This window comes from Schistocerca serialis, chromosome 5, assembly GCF_023864345.2.
Source record: "Schistocerca serialis cubense isolate TAMUIC-IGC-003099 chromosome 5, iqSchSeri2.2, whole genome shotgun sequence".
Lineage (NCBI taxonomy): Eukaryota > Metazoa > Arthropoda > Insecta > Orthoptera > Acrididae > Schistocerca > Schistocerca serialis.
In genome coordinates, this window is record NC_064642.1 from 543760799 (window position 1) to 543780145 (window position 19347).

The following is a 19347-nucleotide window of genomic DNA, read 5'->3' on the forward strand; positions in this document are numbered from 1 at the left end:
TGTTAGAAGAGACCTAGCAAGGCCTCATTGCTTCCATACTACGACGCGTCGCCGCTATTATCTGTGCCAAAGGTGGACATACGGGCTATTAGGTAGGTGGTCATAATGTTCCGACTGATCAGTGTAATCGAAAAACATATTAGTTATCGCGAACAGCTCTTAATATTTTTTATTGTTTGCGATCATAATTTCGAGTATTCCGGATTTTCAATCAAAAATCAAAAATTCATTTTTTTATTGGTGTTTACAATGCCTGTGTTTATGCAGCTTGTATACCTGCACGGTTCAATGTCCTTCACACGCTTGTATGTTTAAGGGAACAGACACTGTCTTTGACGATTACAGCAGTGGTAAACATTACGAAATAGATTTGCGTTCTGTGACGGTGCTTTGACGTCAGATATTTGCGACACATGAAAATTTGTGCCGGACAGAGATTCGTATACGGATTTTCCTTTTATCGTGAGCGGTTGCCTAATCAAATCGGCTATCCGAGAACGCCTCGCGGCCGATCCAAACTTTCATATATCACTTCATCACAACTCTTACGCTCGCATAATTCGTGATTCCCGCACAGGTTGACAGATACTATATCGTAATTTTAGTAATGTCTTTTTAAGCTGCACAGTTCACAGAGACGGGAAGTCTTAGCTGATAGCTCCCCACACCTTAAGAATGGGACTTGTCCCCAGTTCGCCTCGAGAATCGCCCGACAATGGACATCCGGGGTAAGAGAGAATCACGCTTCATCGCTCAACACAATGAGAACCCGCTTATCAGCAGTCCGTGCTCCCCTCTGCAAACGTTGCCGTCTCCTAGTCTCCCACTAATGGTGCGGGATGTCACAGACTGGATCAACGGGTCCATTACTTGTTCTCGTCTGGCAGGCGCTGATGTGAAGGGGTTATGATGTACTTGGTGCACAGTATGAGCATCCTCCCTTGTGATGGGCCGGCCGAGGTGGCCGTGCGGTTAAAGGCGCTGCAGTCTGGAACCGCAAGACCGCTACGGTCGCAGGTTCGAATCCTGCCTCGGGCATGGATGTTTGTGATGTCCTTAGGTTAGTTAGGTTTAACTAGTTCTAAGTTCTAGGGGACTAATGACCTCAGCAGTTGAGTCCCATAGTGCTCAGAGCCATTTGAACCTTGTGATGGTCAGACGTCGGCGACCGGAAACTGAATGACAAGTATGTCTGCCCTCAAGTTCACGTTCCGTCAAACCTCGAGCCACTGTCACTTCCAAATGTACCAAAAATCGAGATACTGCACGATTCGACCGAACGCGTAAATGGAGTCCCGCACTGTCAGGTGCTGATAACATTGTCTAATACGAATGTGCGGTATCTCTGTGTCTTTCAGTGTTCGCTCAACATCTGACGCTTTTCACCCTTATATAGCCTACAAGTCTTGGTAACAACATTAATGGACTGTGGTGGCCGTTATGTCTGTCATAGAGAATTGCAACTCTAAAGCATTTACACACCCGCCGATAGCGTGTGCGTGTACAAGTTACACAGATGTCTACCATGTCTTCTTGGTAATTAACTTCTTATCTCCAAGCAGTGTATAATCCAACTGCCATATGTTTCCTACGTAATAAAGAGGAATGTTAGTGGTTGCACTCAAATAAGACGACCCTTGATATTGAAAAAAATTAATTTTATTTCCCTCTGATTACATGTGTTTTGCTAAAATTCTAGCTTACGATAACGTCACAGTGCGGCAAACGAGGTCTACGAGAAAGACAAGCCACAGTGCATACGTCATGAGGGGAGGCCCGAGCTCGCTCGCTCAGCTCGGCAGATGAACTGCGTTTCTGCACGTGGTAACTCGTGATTGCGTATTTATGTACAAACGAGAATAACATCTTCTACTGGAATCTGCTATTACGGAGGCGTATCGATTACAAGTACAACTACGAAAAAATGTTCAAATGTGTGTGAAATCTTATGGGACTTAGCTGCTAAGGTCATCAGTCACTAAGCTTACACACTACTTAAATTATCCTAAGGACAAACACACACACCCATGCTCGAGGGAGGACTCGAACCCCCGCCGGGACCAGCCGCACAGTCCATGACTGCAGCGCCTCAGACCGCTCGGCTAATCCCGCGCGGCCAACAACGAAATACATAACTTTGCGGTATGCTGTAATTTTAGATCCGTGTTCGATATAAATGGTATAACGGTATGTTTATAGCATTTCGTCTCTTCTACTTAACAGTCCTCATTTCATGCAAGATGTAGTGTCTCATGCAATAGATGGCTATTTTGGCATGATTTTAACTTTTTTGTACCCAGTTGAGACCTAACAAATTGTTAGTTGCCTTGCAGAATTCCAACCGTTGTAGGAATAATAAACAGTACGGCTCCATAACAGCGGATTCCTGTAGAAGATGCATTTCCCGTTTGTACCTAAACATGCAATCGCAAATACCGAATTGCTATTTAGCAGGTGTAGAAACGCAGTTCGTCTGATGAGCTTAGCGAGCGAGCACGAGCCTAGTCTCGTGAAGTACATGCCCCAGCCAGTCTTTCTCGTGGGCCTCGGTGTCAAAACGGTACATGATAGAGAAATAACCGAGGTCGAATATGAATTCGGTGCTAAAAGAAGTGCGTGGTTTAGCTACTAGCTATAAAAGATAATAAAATATTTCTTCTTGATCTATTTATGATCAGTGAAAAATAGCTTCGTGAAAAAATACCTCAGTGGTCGCATGATAACGAGTATTACGCAGAGAGTGTCTCAGGTTTAAACGAAAAATACTAACAAGGGAACCTCCCCATCGCACCCCCCTCAGATTTAGTTATAATTTGGCACAGTGGATAGGCCTTGAAAAACTGAACACAGATCAATCGAGAAAACAGGAAGAAGTTGTGTGGAACTATGAAAAAATAAGCAAAATATACAAACTGAATAGTCTGCATAGGCAACATCAAGGATTAAGTGGGCTCAGGAACGCCGTGGTCCCGTGGTTAGCGTGAGCAGCTGCGAAACGAGAGGTCCTTGGTTCAAGTCTTTCCTCGAGCGAAAAGTTTTAACTTTTATTTTCAGACAATTGATAGTTCAGGCACTCACACATAATCGATTTCGCTCTCCAAAATCCCAGGACACGTTCAGATTTGCTTGGACATATGCAGGATTTGACGGTCTACCACGGAAAAATTTGAAAACGTTAAAAACATATGATTTGACAGAGCACAGAGAAAACTGTGCGACTGTGAAACTGTTGCATTCATTTGTTGCAGTTTATGTGACACACTCATGTTTTCATCACTTTTTTGGGAGTGATTATCACATTCACAAGGAAACCTAAATCGGGCAAGGTAGAAGAATCTTTTTACCCATTCGCCAAGTATGCGAGTTAGGTGGGTCGACAATATATTCCTGTCATGTGACGCACATGCCGTCACCAGTGTCGTATAGAATATATCAGACGTGCTTTCCTGGATCAAATGTTTTCGGTTCCCATTGAAGAGGCACGTCCTTTCGTCTACTAATCGCACGGTTTTGCGGTGCGGTCACAAAACACGGACACTAAACGTATTACAGTGAACAGAGACGTCAACGAACTAACGGACAGATCATAACTTTGCAAAAATAAAGTCAATAAACTTTTCGCTCGAGGGTAGACTTGAACCAGGGACCTCTCGCTCCGCAGCTGCTCACGCTAACCACGGGACCACGGCGTTCCTGAGCCCACTTAATCCTTGATGTTGCCTATGCAGACTATTCAGTTTGTATATTTTGCTTATTTTTTCATAGTTCCACACAACTTCTTCCTGTTTTCTCGACTGATCTGTGTTCAGTTTTTCAAGGCCTATCCACTATGCCAAATTATAACTAAATCTGAGGGGGGTGCGATTGGGAGGTTCCCTTGTAAGTAAGAATCGTTCATTTTGTTGCAGACACGCATAAGTGTCACACACAGTTTGGAGACCGAACTACAAGTTACTTTGTACTGATTATGATAGATGGCACTTATTAGAAACGTTAGTGATATGTTTTCAGCAATGTGAATTTCATTGTGCTGTAACTCTGGAGCTCATTTTGTGGCCAGCAGCTCCTGCAGCGTCCCGAATACGAACGCAGCCGACGCGTCGCGGCGTACGTCAGCAAGGCGGATGAGGTCGGCACCGAGCAGCTCATACGGTGCATCATAGAGTCTGGAAGGGCGTGCTTCATACCCAGGTACGTACGCTTGGTAGAGAGGGCGCGTGTGCTTCCTAGGAGTGAATTATATGGTTCTCAGACGTCAGACAAATATCTGCCTTCTATCGAAGCACAGATTTTCTCCAATGTCGCATGAAAATGCGAATAGTACAAGAGAAGCCTCAGGCGTTTTTATTAATCAGAGAGATACAGCACATTCAAAGTGAAATAAGACACGTGATCACTTCCAACCAATAGAGGAGTTATGAACGTCACAGATGTCATTATAAAGAAGCAGCATTATACAGGGTGGACCAAAAATCGTGCACTCGGACGCCACAACGCGACTCCTTCCACACTTGCGCTACAGAAATGTCTCTAACAAAATTTCGTACCTTGCGTATGTTCGGAACAAAATTGGCGTCAAAGAACGGAAATCTTGCATCACTGCAGTCACATATATGGTAAGTATACTTATATGGATATGGTGTCTGTTTTTTCGGACATGCCAGAAACAACAGACACTATTGATGACCTACAGCTGTCTGCAACGAAATTAGAATTATATTAATACCTTCAGCTGTTGACGGGCGTTGGTATATATCAACGGGGACAGGTGAAAATGTGTGCCCCGACCGGAACTTGAACCCGGGATCTCGTGCTTACATGGCAGACGCTCTATCCATCTGAGCCACCGAGAACACAGAGGATAGCACCATTGCAGGGACTATCTCGAGCACGCCTCCCCCGAGACCTACATTCTCACCTTGTATGTCCGCACACTACATTCGTAGTTTCCCACCCCAACAGAGTCATTACTCGTGGAAGACATTCTTACCAAGTCTCGTAAGAGTTCGGGGAATATGTGCGCATCCGCACAGAAGAAGGAGGTCATGGTCGGTATTGCCAGAATGATATATTTATATGGTGTCTGTTCTTTCGGGCAGGTCCGGATATGTAGTTTGTGGACATACAAGGTGAGAATGTAGGTCCCGCGGGAGGCGTGCTCGAGATAGCCGGCACGGTAGCTCAGCGTGTTCGGTCAGAGAGCTGCGTGCTCTCTGTAATAAAAACAACTGAGTCAAGGAATCAACGATCAACTTGAACGAATGTCTCGTGACGTCCGCCGAGACCAAACGCAACGAACTGCCGGCTCGGTAGCTCAGCGCGTTCGGTCAGAGGGTTTAGTTACCCTCTGTAATAAAAAAAATGAATGAACGGATGAACGAACAACCTGAACGAGTGTCATCGGACGTCCGCCACGAACAAATTGAACGCCGGCACGGTAGCTCAGCGTGTTCGGTCAGAGGGCTAGCTGCACTCTGTAATAAAAAAAGCTGAATTAATGGATCAACAACGAACTGAAACGGGTGTCTTTCGACGACCGCCCAGAGCGGATACAACGAAGGAGAACGAACAAAATGAGATTAAAAGAAAATAAAAATGGATAGAGCGTCTGCCATGTAAGCAGGAGATCCCGGGTTCGAGTCCCAGTCGGGTCAAACATTTTGACCTTTCCCCGTTGTTATATATCAACGCCCGTCAACAGCTGAAGGTATTAATATAATTCTAATTTCGTTTATATGTTAAGTGTCTTTATTCAATATTGTCTGGTTGTGCCATCTAGTTAGTACAGTCGATAGAGTTTTGCGTTAAAATACCCGAGTTTGGAAATACCATTTCGAATACAGGTGCATTTTTTTTATTTTTTACTTTCAGGATGGGTGGTACACAGCGCAACACAATTTAACGAGCACTTTTTCGCAATGCCGTAATTGTCCACCATTTCGACGTAGAAGTTTTAAATTTGACTCGAAGGTATCTCCAACATTCCTCTGTAATGGCGCAAAAGCGTGGCGTCCTAGTCACCCTCGGGTTCGGTGACGCTTGAAACAGCAAGGTGTTAAAAATGGGAATAAACGACCAGAGCTCAGAAGTTCATGTGAGGTACAACGTGGGTTATTGATGTAATATTGATATCAAAATTTACCACAATTCTACCGAATGCCACAGTGACGTGTCACACTGGAGAAAACAGTCAAAGCCTCTCTTACATGTCACCCCTTCTTTTGACGCCTCTGCGACGGAGGCGAGGTTCGCCCGGCCAGCGTCGAAATCACACGGTTTCCTTGTGGGTGACCGAGAAAGTATTTGAGAAACACTGCCGCTCAGAATCTACACGAAAAGGCCTTACGGAATAGCATAAAGGGTGTCATCAAAATCGCCCCTTTTCTTGTGGCATTTATTCCCACACATTTCGCGGTGAAAGACAACAGTTCGGAGCATGATGTGCAACAGGATGATGATCTTGACAATATTTTTAATTTTTAGTCTTTGACTTGAGCATGTCTGCTCGTAATTTTGACCATTGCCTGCTCACAGTGTAACTTAATGGTTGTTAAAATTTCATTCTGATGAAGACATCAGAGGTGTCGAAACCTAGGTCAATGTAATAAAAATTATTTGCAACCGGTATTTCTCCGTTGAAACATGTGTACGGTTGCTGAGAGACAACCATGTTTAAAACTAGTCTTGACAACATTTGTCACTGCAGACACTCCTCGGACGATTCAGCCTTCTCTAAGGTCATCGTTGGCCAGCAACGTCAGTGGACCTGGTCGCATCCCTCTGGAGCGCAGTGCGACCACAGTTTTTGCTCTAGTGTACAAGGCTGCACTTAAACAACTAGGGCCCGTCATCTGATAAATTTCATGCGGGTCGTAGTGCTCCACTCGGTCCACTCAGCCGGTACCCAAGGCCCCACGGCTGAGGCCGCGGGCACCGTTGTGGAGGTCTTCTCTCCTTTTTCCTTGAGATACAGCTCTGATTACTTAGTGAAATTATGATACATTAAATTATAAAATGGAAAATTATAAAATATTACTTTACAAGAAGAGAAAGAAGAAGATAGGGAAGACTAATGCAGGAGACAGTTGTCCCTTCGCCGGCGCTATTCAGGCAGCTGATCTCGGAATGTGTCACCGAACTCGACGTCTCTGGCCAGCGCGTCCCATTGTTACTTTATTACACGAGATAATTCACGTCTCCGATGTCACGATTTGATTCATCTCTCGCAGAAGTGTTCTAATATCTAGGTTTTGTTTGTGTTTCTATGCGTGTTGATTAGTTAGATTACTTGTGTGAAAGTTTTTCTACGTTGATGTAGTCTAATTACAAGTTAATATGGCACGTAGTATAATAACTAGCCGTGATTCATGCAACTTAATCTCTTGATACATTTCTATTATACTTTATTTATGTATTATTGTTTCTGGTTTCAGTGTCGTATGCTGTATGAGTTCAGTGTTATTTTTGTCTCTTTATTATATTTGTGTTAATGAGCCAGATTACTTGTGTTACAGATTTTCTGTGTTAATGTAGTCTGTTATATCTTCACAGAAGAAATTAAGAGTAAAGAAGATTTCTGGCGCAACATTAAATCGCAGCACCATAAGTCAAAACAAACTAAAAACTGCAAGGAAAGATAGGCCAACTTCCAAAAGAACAGACTTCCACTTATATGAAGTTGACTTGAATGTAAAGGGTGTATGAAGACATGTGAGAAACTTTAGGGATTTATTCTTGACATCGAAACTTTGCAAAAGGTTCATATGAACATGGGACCGAAAATTCTTCGTTGGTAATGTGTGAAAGTATTATTCATGGCACAGAAGTGACACCAAACACATTTACGTTTACAGAAACTGCTCGAAGTAATCACCTCCTGCTTCCATGAATCCCCTGAGCCTGTGTTCTTTACTTCGCTATACGTTATAGCAAACTCCTGGCGTTGTCCCTATTTGGTCAAATCAATTTTGGATACGCTCCCTCAATACACAGACATTCGGTATGAGAGCTGAAAAGATTTAAAATGTCACCAAAGGAAAAAAATTATTGGATTCAAATTGGGAGATTGGGCAGGCCTTGCAATAGATCTTCGTGATCAACACTGAAAGTCAGTGTTTGTCCAAATACTATCAAACTACCCTTGTAAAGTCAGATGGAGAACCATCGTGCATAAACCTCACTCGTTGGATGACGTCTAGTGGTATTTTATGAGGTAAATGAAGCAACTCATGTCTGACAAGCTGCATCGACGATTGTCCAGTCAGGCGTTGTAGAAAGACATAGGAGTCGATGATGTGGACACGAATGATTCCACCCCACACGTTGAGGCTCAACCTCTGCTGATATCCGTCTTGTGGCACTTCATGGAGGTTTTCGTAAGCCCATTCGTGATTGTTAAGACAATTGGAGATCCCATCACTTTACAAATAAGCCTCGTCTGTGAATAAGGTACACGTTAAAAACTGCAGAAACACATGACACTGCCCTAATGTGCGTTGACAGAAAATTATTCTCGGCTGAAAGTCCGCCATACATAATTCTTGCACCTGTCGAAGATTTTAATGCAGAATATTCCAGATCGTCATTTGATTAATGCTTCCATTGCCATGAGTTTCGGGCACAGTACGAAGAACCCGTTCTTCGATCTTAGTCGTTCGTTCATTACATTGTCTCCCAGCATCAATAATTCTCTTCTCAAATGAGTCTCTCGCTTGCAAGAGTTGGAGTCGTGCAAATGTTCTTGCACAAGGTTAATTGTCTCCCAGGGTAACGATTAGCATGACAGTGAATTTCTGCGCCCGCATTCCACCTGCTAAGCCGCACGTATAGTGTACTCACATATCCGTCGTTTCAGACACAAAATAAATAGTTGTGATATGTAGCGATAGGAGTTCCTTTAGAACAGAATGAACGAGACAAAGCTAAATAAATACCATGGCCAACTGCAAACAAGAAAGTGAGTAAAAATGGACGTTTGAGGTTAATTTCATTACCAGGAGTCATTAGGGTAATTTCTTTCACACATCCATGACGAAGGGTTTCCGACCCATGTTCAGATGAGCTTTGTGTAAAGTTTTGATGACGGAAACAAATCGCTAAAGTATCTAATACGTGTGTATACACCACCTGCGTTATGCAGTTTCTGAACGAAATCAGAGTATATATTATACTGCTTTCCAGGCCAATGTAAGGAATTTCGTATTATCTGCTGTTGAATAAATTCAGTATTTTCAGAAGGAAGGGAAAGAGTTTAGTGTCGCTGGCTAGCCATGTGTAGACCCCGGGTTCGAAGCCCGACGATCATTTCAAATTTTTCTGCTGTCGGAAAATATCGAAGGTGCTCTACTCTTCATTGTGAGGCCTAATGAATGTCGCTTGATGAAAATAAGCTGCCGAAGCTTGTAGCCACGTGGCACTTATTTATTTGTTTAGTGAAATATTCAGTTAGCTGAAAGTTGACGAGAAACTATACTGAATGCCAGTCCAGGATTATAGCGTGGATATAGTTTGCGATATTAAAAATAAGAAGCTCTTTCTGTTTTTCTGTAGGTATGCACTGGTTAGTGATAATATAGTTCCCAGTTTCTCTAGAAAATTCCAAAACAGCGCACAGTACAAAATAGACTGAAAGGTTCGTGCTGGGAACAATTTTCTAGGCTATGGCTAAGTTACTTCTCTGCTGTATCGTTCCTTTGAGGCGTTACTACATCAAGTATGCAATAGAGCTTCTGTGCAATTTGAATAACTGGAGAGATTTTATAGAAGAAGTGAAGCTGTTAGGACGGGCTGTTCGTCGTGCCTGGATAACTTAGCTCGTACGACAGTTGTCCGCAAGTGGTAAACTTACTAGTTGGTGTCGTCGATTGGCAACCAATTTTAATCTTCCAGGAATTTTCAATAACATAGTTGAGACCCGAAACTACAGACGCGAGGCACACTCACAGCGTTACCAGAATGACGCTGCACGTGATGCATCAATCAGGTTCAGGAATTCTGATTATATCAGTTTTGCAGGTGTCTTAGCGCGGTGTCGCCGTGTGCAGAAATTAATGGTAAGTTATGTTACGTACTCGGTACAATACGCCTATCGGGTACTGTTACTACCGTCACGTCACACTTAGGAAAGATCGTAAAATCCAGTAACATGACGTCGAAACGGCTGCTGTGGAGTTTATGGTGTTCATTGAATTTCTAAAACTCAACAAAAAGCCCTCCGTCCTTGCCCTTTGCAGACGCTGTGTCCGAGATGCCGTTCGTCATGGGCGTCTTTTGCTGAACCACAATGATACGGATGCAGAAATTTTATTGTGCTATATTCCTATACTTCATGTTTATGTAGCACACCGGGGTTGGACAAAAATATGAAAACATCAAAAATACATTACAATGTGTAATACTGTGTAGGGGACACAGCTTTCAGTCGCCCAGAAATGGATAAACACAGGTCTGTACGGTTTTTAAGGGAATCTTGTTCCATTCTTCCTGCAAAATAATGGGAAGTTTAGATAGCAGCCGGCCGAGTGGTTCTAGGCGCTACAGTCTGGAACCGCGCGACCGCTACGGTCGCAGGTTTGAATCCTGCCTCGGGCATGGATGTGTGTAATGTTCTTAAGTTAATTAGGTTTACGTAGTTCTAAGTTCTAGGGGACTGATGACCTCAGAAGTTAAGTCCCATAGTGCTCAGAGCCATTTGAACCATTTAGATAGCAATGGTACGGGTGGATAGCGATGGCACGCTCTTCTCTCCAAAGTAGACCACAAAGGCTGAATGACAATGAGATCTGGTGACTGTGGTGACCAGGAGCAATATAACACTTCATCCTCATGCTCACAAACCAATCCTGAAAGATGCGAAATGCGTCAATAGGGCTCCTGTCCTCTTGGAACACAGCGTAATCTCTGGGCAACAAACGCTGTACTATAGGATGGACTTGATCAGTCAAAATGGCCACATAACCCTCGTCGTTAATCCTACCCTCCAGAGTAACAATGGGGCCCATGGAATTCCAGGTAAGGACTGCCCAAATATCACCGAATCCCCAAAATGTTTCAGTCTTGGCACGACAACTCGGCCAGAAGGTGGAAACTGCGTTAAGTAAGAGTTATCCGAAAGGATGAATTTGTTCCATTGCTCCATAGACCAGATTTTAGGGCTTCGACACCACTTATTTCTGTCATGAGCTTTTGCTCCACTGATGAGTGGTTTTGGAATTCCGTATCGCTCTGCAGTTCCCAGCTTCTGGAGCTCCCTCCGTTTGGTTTTGGTGCTGACGGGATTGGCGAGTGCGACACTCAGTTCTGCAGTGACTTTTACAGCTGCCGTCGTCTTATTTTTCGTCAAAGTCCTCTACAGTGACCGTCCGTCGCGATCACTCAACATAGACTTTCGTCCGCATTATGATGTGGCAAATGATGTTTTCCCACTTTCCCCATATCCGGTATAAATCTGCACCAAACACGTTGGCTACCTTGTTTATAGAAGCACCCATCATAGGCGCACAAACAGTTGGCCCACACTCGAATTCACTTATCTCCGACATAATGCGCTCACAGCTACACAGAACTCTACTCTACCCACGACTAACACTTATAACGTATTGAGGACATTACACAGCTGCCGTTCGTTGTCAAGTACAACAGCGCAACCTGTAAGCTTAGTTAGCATCTGCATTTATGTTCAAAAATGCATTTTTCGCTGTGCTTCCATATTTCTGTCGAACCCCTCTACGCCAACGTACACTTATTTCAGTCACAACATTGTGACCACCACTTATACAGGGTGCCCCCAAACTGTATATTCCTAAATTAAGTTTCCACTTAAAAATATTTCTCATTGTGTTGACCTGCTGGAGATATTGTTAGTATACCTTGCAGACCTCCAATGAATTGCCATGGTAACGCAGCCAAAGGCAATAAAGTATTTAGTCTACACAAGTCTGCAGTAAGAATGTGGTGTAAACCGAACATCTTGCAGAAACCTGTTCAGGGATGTAGTCATACCTACATGGCAATAAATATACTCTATAATGTTAATTGCAGTTAACAGCAAGAGATAATTTAGGGTGAACTACACGAATGACGATCATAGTCACAATCACAGTACTAGGAGTAATAATAATGTACAATCTAGACAACCCATCCCTCTACAGGGTTCGGAATTTTATTTCATATTTTGGTATGAAGGTCTATAACATGTTACCGGACAGCATTATGAAAATGTCCGGTAATTCGAAACCAAAATTCAGAAAAAAAACAGAACACCTAAAACGACAAGAGTCAGGTCATTCATATTGACAGGTCATGTACGTTAGAATGTTCTCCACAAATTATTAGCAATTCAGTCACCTCGGTTCAGCAAGTATCCTATTGCCTAGTAGCCACAGGGTCCGCCATGGGCCCTGATAACTTGTTCCATACTTGATGACGTCGACGCATATAAGGCGCGAATGGCGTCCTGAAGTATAGCCGTCCATGATGCATTCACCTGGTTCCAAAGTTCATCTGTGGCCGTTGGCAATGGATCAGCGCTGCACCCGTCGTTTCACCACATCCCACACATTTTCGATTACGACAAGTCTGGTGATCTGGCGTGACAGGGCAAAAGGCTGAAATCCATTGACACCACGAAGGCACGTGTTTGTGCAGCAACAAGTGGTCGTGCATTGGCATGCTAAGAGATGGCGTCTGGGTGTTGTGCTGAAAGGGTATGGCTACAGGTGGCAGGATGTCTTCCACGTAGGTCACACTGATCGCAATGCGCTGGACACGCGTCAACTGTCATTCTGTGATTTGTCGTTGTACCCAATAGCAGCTTACAACATAAGACCTTAAGGTGGCGCTGTATGTCTTGTGAGAATGCAGCCACTGTGATACCGCACCCCCTCCCCCCAACCCCCCCCCCCCCCCACACCCCTCCCGGTCTGTGGAAAACCAAAATGCGGCCATCATTTCTAAACAAACTGAACCTGGATTCATCAGAAAACTAGCTGATGCCGTTCCTGTCCCCAGTGACGTCGTTCCATACACCATTGCCGTCTAACATGTTTATGCACAAACGTCAAAGGTAGGCGGAGAAGTGGAGGATGCGCACGTAAACCATGCCGTAATAAACGGCAACGGCGCTCCTGATATCGTACGATGTGTTACACTGTTCCACTGTTGCGCCAGAGCCGAGGAGGAGGGAGGTCTGCGCTGCAAAACCATTCGGATGAGGCGTCCACATTTCTCGGGGGGTCGTCTGTGCAGTGTCTTCTACTGCCTTCCGTGAACAATTCTGCACACAGCCATAGCACTGCCGGAACACTTCATCTCAGATGAGCGGCAATTTCCCGAATGGATGCATCACATTCTCTCATCCCAATAATGCGCTATCTTTCAAACTTACTGATTTGACGGTACGGTTCGCACATACGTCTGCATGGCATCCAGCACTTGCGTCACGATATCGATGTTGACCTTGAACCCATGGGCCGACATGGTTGAAATACTAATCATTTCTGCAGAATATACTAAGGGTATCTTTAGTCGTTCAAGGTGTTCGCTTTTTTTCTGAACATGAGTGAAAAACAATACAGCATAAGGCATTACATTTACAATTTATCAGATTAGACAGACTCTGGTATTGATATGTTGCACAACTGTAATATTTGTATTAAACCGTTTTTGACTTTTCCTATAGTAGTCTTTGCGAAGTTATGTAAATGCTTTTTTGAAGTATTGGCAAAAAAGCAAGTGAGTTGTATAGGAAGAGGTACAGTGGCTGTATTTTTTGAATTAGTTCGTTGTTTTCCTAACATACATAAACATACGTCCACCTATGTAGCTGAGTGGTCAACGCGGCTGATCCAGTGATGCCGTTGACAGAGAATGGCATAGTGGTCACTCGGGCGCGATTGGCCTGTCAAGGCTAGAACGCGGAACTTTTCTTTTTAACTTTACAAAGACGTTTATGAAGTAATTTATAAGTAATTCCAGTCGTTATCCGTATGAGTAGATTAGCGCTAACCATAATTCGTTACTAGTATTGTCTAGGGAAGTAGCGTAAAGTGACTGCTGTAGCTTCGTACGTGGTGTTAGGGGTGCTAGTGCAGGTATTGTGATCAGTGGTACGTTAACATGAACTCACTTCAGTGCGTTAATTGTTTCTTCCTCTGCGTCGAACAGTCTTACTGCCAAGCCGCGCGGGACTGTGCGGCTGATCCCTGCGGAGGTTCGAGTCCTCCCTCGGGCATGGGTGTGTGTGTTTGTCCTTAAGATAATTTAGGTTAAGTAGTGTGTAAGCTTAGGGACTGATGACCTTAGCAGTTAAGTCCCGTAAGATTTCACACACTTTTGAACATTTTTCTTACTGCAAACATGTCCCATAATTTACTACCTAGTGTTTTCCGCACGGTCGTAACTGCACCACTAAGTGGATTACACTTGTCAGTATACAGGGTGTTACAAAAAGGTACGGCCAAACTTTCAGGAAACATTCCTCACACACAAAGAAAGAAAATATGTTATGTGGATATGTGTCCGGAAACGCTTACTTTCCATGTTAGAGCTCATTTTATTACTTCTCTTCAAATCACATTAATCATGGAATGGAAACACACAGCAACAGAACGTACCAGCGTGACTTCAAACACTTTGTTACAGGAAATGTTCAAAAGGTCCTCCGTTAGCGAGGATACATGCAACCACCTTCCGTCGCATGGAATCCCTGATGCGCTGGTGCAGCCCTGGAGAATGGCGTATTGTATCACAGCCGTCCACAATACGAGCACGAAGAGTCTCTACATTTGGTACCGGGGTTGCGTAGACAAGAGCTTTCAAATGCCCCCATAAATGAAAGTCAAGAGGGTTGAGGTCAGGAGAGCATGGATGCCACGGAATTGGTCCGCCTCTACCAACCCATCGGTCACCGAATCTGTTGTTAAGAAGCGTACGAACACTTCGACTGAAATGTGCAGGAGCTCCATCGTGCATGAACCACATGTTGTGTCGTAAAGGCACACGTTCTAGCAGCACAGGTAGAGTATCCCGTATGAAATCATGATAACGTGCTCCATTGAGCGTAGGTGGAAGAACATGGGGCCCAATCAAGACATCACCAACAATGCCTGCACAAACGTTCACAGAAAATCTGTGTTGATGACGTTATTGCACAATTGCGTGCGGATTCTCGTCAGCCCACACATGTTGACTGTGAAAATTTACAATTTGATCACGTTGGAATTAAGCGTCATCCGTAAGGAGATCCTTTGCACCGAAATAAGGATTCACACATTGTTGGATGAACCATTCGCAGAAGTGTAGCCGTGGAGGCCAATCAGCTGCTGATAGTGTAGTGGACTGACAAGGCAGCCAGTCCACAGTGACGGGTAGCCGAAAGAAAGGCACGCGTACACACACGCCGACTGGCGTGACTTCTGGAAGAGGATAAGTAGTGAATTCTAATACGAAAAGTATGCAGCTCCTCGAATACTTAACTTTTATTCTTTGTTGGTTTACAACGTTCTTGATGAGACATTTCATACGATAACTATCAAACTATGTAAGGCTAATGGCGCCTTGCTAGGTCGGAGCCATGGACTTAGCTGAAGGCTATTCTAACTGTCTCTCGGCAAATGAGAGGAAGGCTTCGTCAGTGTAGTCGCTAGCAAAGTCGTCGTACAACTGGGGCGAGTGCTAGTCCGTATCTCGAGACCTGCCTTGTGGTGGCGCTCGGTCTGCGATCACACAGTGGCGACACGCGGGTCCGACATGTACTAAATGGACCGCGGCCGATTTAAGCTACCACCTAGCAAGTGTGGTGTCTGGCGGTGACACCACAGATAGTGCCTGCACACGCCGTACATGGTACGGAAACAACTGGTTCTCCCGTAGCACTCTCCATACAGTGACGTGGTCAACGTTACCTTCTACAGCAGCAACTTCTCTGACGCTGACATTAGGGTTATCGTCAACTGCACGAAGAATTGCCTCGTCCATTGCAGGTGTCCTCGTCGTTCTCGGTCTTCCCCAGTCGCGATTCATAGGCTGGAATGTTCCGTGCTCCCTAAGACGCCGATCAATTGCTTCGAACGTCTTCCTGTCGGGATACCTTCGTTGTGGAAATCTGTCTCGATACAAACGTACCGCGCCACGGATATTGCCCCGTGCTAATCCATACATCAAATGGGCATCTGCCAACTCCGCATTTGTAAACATTGCACTGACTGCAAAACCACGTTCGTTATAAACACTAACCTGTTGATGCTACGTACTGATGTGCTTGATGCTAGCTAGTACTGTAGAGCAATGAGTCGCATGTCAACACACGCACCGAAGTCAACATTACCTTCCTTCAATTGGGCCAACTGGCGGTGAATCGAGGAAGTACAATACATACTGACGAAACTAAAATGAGCTATAACATGGAAATTAAGCGTTTCCGGACACATGTCCACATTACATCTTTTCTTTATTTGTGTGTGAGGAATGTTTCCTGAAAGTTTGGCCGTACCTTTTTGTAACACCCTGTAGATTAACAGTTCTGCATCACGTACCTACACTTCAGCAGCTGACCTGGTGCCCAGGGGAAAATATGCATTAACCGCTTGCTCTTCCGACATGTACTTGGAGGCATTAACCAACCTAAAAACATAGCACCGGTAATAGCTCTGATTATTATTCTGCAAATGAAGTACATACTGATGTACTGTTGTTCAATGCACTTAACTCAATCACCAATAAAAATACCTGCACTTGTACCATTAACACTCTGAACCAATTAACTCGTTCCACATCCATCAAGGTTGCCGTACACGTTGCGATTTGTTTATCACGGTATGTGCATGAATGAGTGAATTAAGGAACCATGGGTAGGACGTTACGTAAGGTAAATGCAGTACAATTTTTGCTGCGTGGGAGTGAAAGGTGCACTTCGGGGAAAGTGTAACGATTAGTGGAAATGACACAATTTTAAACATGGCTGTTTCTAAGCAACCGTATGTAAGTTTCAACATAGGAATCACACAGCCAACCGGTTGCAATTAAGTGTTTGGTTTCGAAACCTGTCTTCATCAGAATGAAATTTTAAGCAACCGTCAAGACAATGGACTAAGTCTAGAGCTGAAATGCTCAAGCCAAAAAATTAAAATTAAATACGTTCTAGCTTTGGCACGTATGCCTTCCTAGAAACATCATAGGACTGATTTTCTTAGGAAGGCATATGTGCCAAAGGCTGGAAAGCGCTTAATTTTAATTTTCGCGTTGAGTATTTCTGTTCTAGACTTAGACCATCGCCTTCTCTCAGTGTAACTTTACGGTTTCTTAAAATTTCATTCTGATGAAGACATCCTTAGGGGTGTCGAATCCTAGGTCAGTGTACCAAACAGTTATTTGCAACCTGTTGGCTGTGTGATTCCTATGTTGAAACGCTGGGGAAAGTTCGCTATTTGACCACAAAATGAATGAGGACACGCGATAATGAGCTGATGCTTCAGAGCATTATTGATACAGTAATGATCTACTCGTACAGGAAGAACTGACAGCAGCGCTTGCAGCACATGCCTAAATCTAAAATATGATGCTAGCAAGGTTCTAAAACAAGCCTGTAGGCCTAAGCCCTGATGCTGCTGATGACCTAAAACCCGGTTCACACTGAAGTGATACGATGTGTCATACGCCAAATTGCAATGAAGGTCGCGCGACGCGACTCTTGACGATGTGATACTCGTGTTCCCACTGGGATGTGATGATGATGTTTGGTTTGTGGGGCGCTCAACGACGCGGTTATCAACGCCCGTGAAAATTCCCAACCTTTGTTCAGCGCAGTCTCGCCACTTTCGTGAATGATGATGAAATGATGAGGACAACACAAACACCCAGTCATCTCGAGGCAGGTGAAAGCCCCTCGCCCCGCCGGGAATCGAACCCAGGACTCCGTGCGCGGGAAGCGAGAACGCGACCGCGAGACTACGAGCTGCGGACACCCCCGTCCCTCTGGGATGACACGATATGTGATACAATATGCGATGTGACTCACCACACAGAAGAGAACAAGGCAGCATGATTCACTTTCCTGTCTCATTCTCAGTCGCGATCATTAGCTCTTCTGGGGGACGTTCTTGTGTCTTATTATTATTTAAAATTAAAGAAAATGAAAAAGAACCGACAGTACTGGGTGCACACATACGATGCTATAGATATCAAACATTTTTCAGCCGTGGTTTGTGATGATCTCTCCCAACACGAACACAAATTCCATGAATTTCACTGAATGAAGCCAGGCAGTTTCCACTTTTTCGAGCAGCTAGTGTCAGCTACACGGTCAAAGCAAGACACAACGTTCGTTCCGTGTGGTAGATACACAAATATTTGTTGCAGACTGATGAAGTTAGGACAGCATTGCTACAACTGTTAGGGTCTACGGAGTAGTATGTGATTCAGTTTGTGGAGTATTCAGAAGAAACGTTCTTGGATTTTAAGTGTGATCAGTTACCATCAGTGGCGAAGTAGCGGGTGGTGAATTCTGTGAAGGAGTAGACTATATTTCGAAGAAATTGAAGAAGCCCATGATAAGGAACATTCCGATGTGTCCTCCTTGGCTTCGTCCAGCTGCTCGCTCAGAAGTAACATGAATTTTGTTTTCACTTCTCTTTTACGCCTGTCACAAAGTTTCTTAAAATCAGGGAACATAGATGGAGAAAGATCCAATCAGCATCACCAGCTGGACTCCCGGTATCTTTTCATTTCAGTAAGTTTTTCATTTCCTGCCTCGGCTTGTATCGGCAGCGTACGGAAAAGAGAAATACGGGGCAGCTCCGCACTCCGCATAGCACGCCAAAGCAGGCGGCAATAGCGTGGCGCTGGCGCGTGGGCGTACCTCGTCGCGGACAATCTCCAATATATCTGAAGCATTTTCTGGAGAACAGGAAGAGGTGTCGCACTCCTTCTACTGTTAAAAACGATTTCCATATGTTATCTATATTTCGTATGCACGAACTTACGAACTAAAACCCGCCAAATGTAAACTGGCCAGCGACTATATTATTCACGACAAACTTTTCAAAACATGCACGGAGCTCTTTTTTCTCCGAGAAGTTTCACAACAACTGCTCCGCAGTGTTTCTTTGCACTGTTTCTCTATGCTAAAGTTGATAAACACATACATTACATTTGTTTTGTGACAAAAATTAGCTACTGTCAACAGGTGACGCTATTTCCATTATGAAAGGATTACATGTTTTTACTTCAGTTTGTTATCCAATTGTATTGCGAATATGATAACCTGTGGAAATGTTGCGGTCCCTCCGCATTCTTCAACATTCAAAATATGCTCACCAGACAGAATGTTAGTCCCCCACTTACAAGAGCACA

General features: G+C 44.2%; 1 protein-coding gene across 1 annotated transcript in view; it reads left to right on the forward strand.

Annotated features, from left to right (window-relative positions):
* Window positions 1-19347, forward strand: part of LOC126481102 (5-formyltetrahydrofolate cyclo-ligase-like) — a 91653-nt gene that overhangs the window by 48101 nt on the left and 24205 nt on the right. The window contains exon 3 of the mRNA XM_050104622.1: window positions 4064-4191. Within this exon, the coding sequence (XP_049960579.1) occupies window positions 4064-4191 (128 nt within the window). The remainder of the gene's footprint in view (window positions 1-4063; window positions 4192-19347) is intronic.